This window comes from Triticum urartu, unplaced genomic scaffold, assembly GCF_003073215.2.
Source record: "Triticum urartu cultivar G1812 unplaced genomic scaffold, Tu2.1 TuUngrouped_contig_5102, whole genome shotgun sequence".
In the NCBI taxonomy this organism is placed as follows: Eukaryota; Viridiplantae; Streptophyta; class Magnoliopsida; order Poales; family Poaceae; genus Triticum; species Triticum urartu.
The window spans coordinates 1-3,381 of NW_024115749.1; the positions used below are offsets into that span (position 1 = coordinate 1).

General features: G+C 46.3%; 1 protein-coding gene across 1 annotated transcript; it reads right to left on the reverse strand.

Moving 5' to 3' along the window:
• Positions 1–481: 481 nt before the first annotated feature.
• LOC125528778 (phenylacetaldehyde reductase-like) lies at positions 482–3,022 on the reverse strand. The gene is made up of 6 exons (XM_048693217.1): positions 2,793–3,022; positions 2,526–2,695; positions 2,043–2,228; positions 1,643–1,805; positions 1,030–1,219; positions 482–937 (listed from the first exon to the last, which is right to left on the reverse strand). The coding sequence occupies exons 1-6, from the start codon at positions 2,905–2,907 to the stop codon at positions 727–729; spliced, it is 1,035 nt and encodes a 344-aa protein (XP_048549174.1). The 5' UTR covers positions 2,908–3,022; the 3' UTR covers positions 482–726.
• Positions 3,023–3,381: the final 359 nt, after the last annotated feature.

Sequence of the window (3,381 nt, forward strand, 5' to 3'; positions counted from 1 at the left end):
CCGCCCGGCCCTTCGGCGGCGGCGAGTCGGGGGAGGGCGGCAGAGAGGCCTGCTAGTGGTGGCGGCGAGGGCTCCCCCGTGTCGCCAGAGGAGGGCGACCATATGTCTCCTGTTTTGATATCAAAATGTAAGACTTATCTGAACTCAGTATCAAACACAAATGAAATTCCAGACAGCGAAACTGGTGATTTATGCACTCGATTCCTAGGGTCTTGCCACACACAGAGTTGAATATAAGAGGTCTGCCAGGACACGACACCTAGGTGTTAACTTTTATAGGCATTACAGGTAATCATAATTAAGCTAAGAGCATAAAGTAAACAGTGCCCGTTGCCAGATTTTAAACAGGACCCAAGAGAGGATATGAGCCGTCTGATCGGAGATCAACGTTGAATATGACATCACCCTGTCACGAAGCTGTATGGTGCAGTGTAGACGGTTGGATAGGAGATCGACGGAGGAGGCCAAACATAACCTGACGAAACGGCACGCGACATAACTGAAGTTTTCGACACTTGCAGGGACAAGATTCAGAGATCTCGACACAGCATCATCGCAGTTATTCGTTTACAAAGGCGCATGGGGAATAGGCTACCTACCCAACAGATCTATGGGTCTCCACTCGCATCACTAGTCACATCGTGAGATCACCTTGAAGATTGATAGCTTTGTCATTACAACATAACGTCATCAGAAATTCAGCAACGTCACACGCAGAATGGCATATCATTCCTCGGAGGCATGAAAAAACCGGAAGATATCAGGTAGGCGGCAAGCGTGTCCCTCTCCCTCGCCATCCTGCAGAATTCCCGTCTTCCGGTAGTATTCGATGCTATCCAGGAGCGTCTCCTCCAATTCCCTTGGCTTCCAGCCCAGATTCCTCAGCTTTGCAGACGAGATTGGGGTGATAGGAAAGTTATGATCCAGCTCAGACTTGCTGCAAAAATCAAATAGAGCTGTTCAAACCATGTAAACAAGCACGGCCGTTCAGGAAAAAAATGTACCATTTTGATAAGAGAAGTTACCCACCAGTTTACATAATTGTAGTCAGGGTACGTCTTCTTCAGCAACTCCAGCATGGCTTTTGTGGTAATGTAATTTGGTGCGCTGATATATCTCCCGGATGATTCTGGTTTCTCATATACTAGAAGCAACACATCGGCCACATCACGGACATCGACTATGTGCAACAGCATGTCCTTCATCGCATTAGGACCTCCTGCATTGAATTAACAGAATTTCAGCAGCCAACAAAAAAGTAGCTTTTCGACGACATACTGTAAGAATTTTTCATGTTGGAATTCATTCAAAATTCTATTGGAATGAGTCACTCAAAGGGAATTTTCATAGGAGTGACCATTTTAACAAGCTAATTATTTCGTTTCAAAGGACTACATTTTTTTTGCGGGTGATCGAAGAACTACATTTGAAACAAGAATAAACTGTCTACAAGAATTGAATCCTTCAAAATTGTTCGAGCCCATCCAAAGATGTTACTGAATTTTGCCCATCCAAAACTGTCTACAAGAATTGAATCTTGGCAAGTAGTTACTGAATTTTGCCTACCCAAAGACATGGCATATTCGACCAATAAAAGATGCTCCTGCAACTTAGCAAGAGGAAAAGGAAATAACGAGATGACCTTTTATAACATAGACGAGAAGTTCGCTGCTGGTACTGACAACGGGTTGCAGTTGTGGGCCTAAAACAACACAAGGGCATACTGTGACAACATTTAGCCCATTCTTTTCTGCATATTCCCAGGCTGTTTCTTCAGCAACAGTTTTAGCAAGACAGTACCAGAGCTGCAAACAGAAATTGTAAAGGGTCAAACTTAGTCCTCAGACGCTGCAATGATTTGTAGTTTATGAGTAATTATCAACTTACGCTGAAGAAATCAACATGTCACGGATCAGCAACGAAAATTGAAATACCAAAATATTATTATGTAAAGATACCATATAATATACTCATGTGTAATAGGCTACTTATATCATAATGTAAGTTGTGATTGGTTCTTAACTTTAAACATTATTACTAACCTCATTATCCACGCATATTTTTCTGTCGGACCAGCAACTCTCATCTTTGGGTTTACCCTGAGGCCAGTTGGGGTTAAAATGAACAGAAGAAGTGGATGACACCACCACAACTTTCTGAACCTTCATAGATGAACACACTTCAAGAATATTTACGGTGCCCTTCACAGCAGGCACCATCACTTCTGACTGCACAGTTAAATTTAGCACAAAATTAGAAACAGTCATAAGGATTGTACAGTTCCAATAACACCAAGTTGTAATCGTCTCAGCAGCAGTAAGTCCTAGGAGTCTATTACTCTAGAAAATGAGCACACTTCTTAGAAGAATCACGAATAAATACATAAGTGAAGGTACAGATGATAAATTAATCTCTGCATCGACAGTTAAAAAGACGAATACAAAGCCCAAATTCAGTTGAACAATTCCCTAATGCTGCACCGTGAATTGGTAATGATAATATGATGTCGACAAATGTGTACTAGCCTCAGGGTCGAGGATCTTATCCGCAGGGACGGGGGAGGCGACGGGGAAGACGCCCTCGCACCCCTCCACGGCGGCGGCCAGAGCGGCGCTGTCCAGCACGTCGGCCTTGAACAGCCGCAGGTTCTCCGCCGCCCCGTCTAGCTGCATCAGATGCGCGTTCTTGGAATCACCTGAACCAAACATTCGGACGTCAACCGGCGAAGTGTGAGCAGGACGGAGAATAGAGGCGAGGACGCCGGAGAATCAGATCGGACGCGGCGTGCCTACATGGGTCGCGGACGGTGGCGTGGACGGCGTAGCCCCGGGAGAGGAGCAGCTTGACGAGCCACGAGGCGATGTACCCGCCGCCGCCGGTCACGCACACGCGCCGCGGTGGTGCCATCCTCCTCGTCCTTCTCCTACGGGATGGCTTGCTGCCGCGTCGTCGGCTCTTTATGTCCCCGTCGCAGCTTTGCCGACTTGACACTTTGTCGAGCCACTAGCCGGCCGGTGGACTCCACGGCGCAAATCGACGTCAAAAAATTATGCCGAGACCTAACAAAGACCACTCGCGACCAGGGTAGAGACGAGCAACGAGCAGATCGGGTGCCGTCCGCATTGGAATCATCGCACCGCGCGCTTTCGTCGCCGGCTGATTGGTGCCAAAATGCCTCGGGTGCTTTCTGGTTGTTACCAGTCATGCACTACGCACGTCCTCGTGCACGCAAATTGTGTTGACATGTTGTTCTATTGTTGTTCTACTAGTATGGATTGAAAAGAACATCTTCTACTCCCTCCATCTCAATATAAGAGCGTTTTTGACACGGCAGATGAAGAGAGTATTTTATACATTTGTTTTGAAAGGAGGCAAAAGACT

Bases quoted from the DNA above. Each gene is read 5' to 3' on its own strand.
- LOC125528778 (XM_048693217.1), bottom strand. From the start codon at position 2,907: ATGGCACCACCGCGGCGCGTGTGCGTGACCGGCGGCGGCGGGTACATC. The intron at 2,696-2,792 runs GTAGGCACGCCG...TGTTTGGTTCAG, and splicing joins CGCCACCGTCCGCGACCCAT to GTGATTCCAAGAACGCGCAT. The intron at 1,806-2,042 runs GTTAGTAATAAT...TTCTGTTTGCAG, and splicing joins AAATATGCGTGGATAATGAG to CTCTGGTACTGTCTTGCTAA.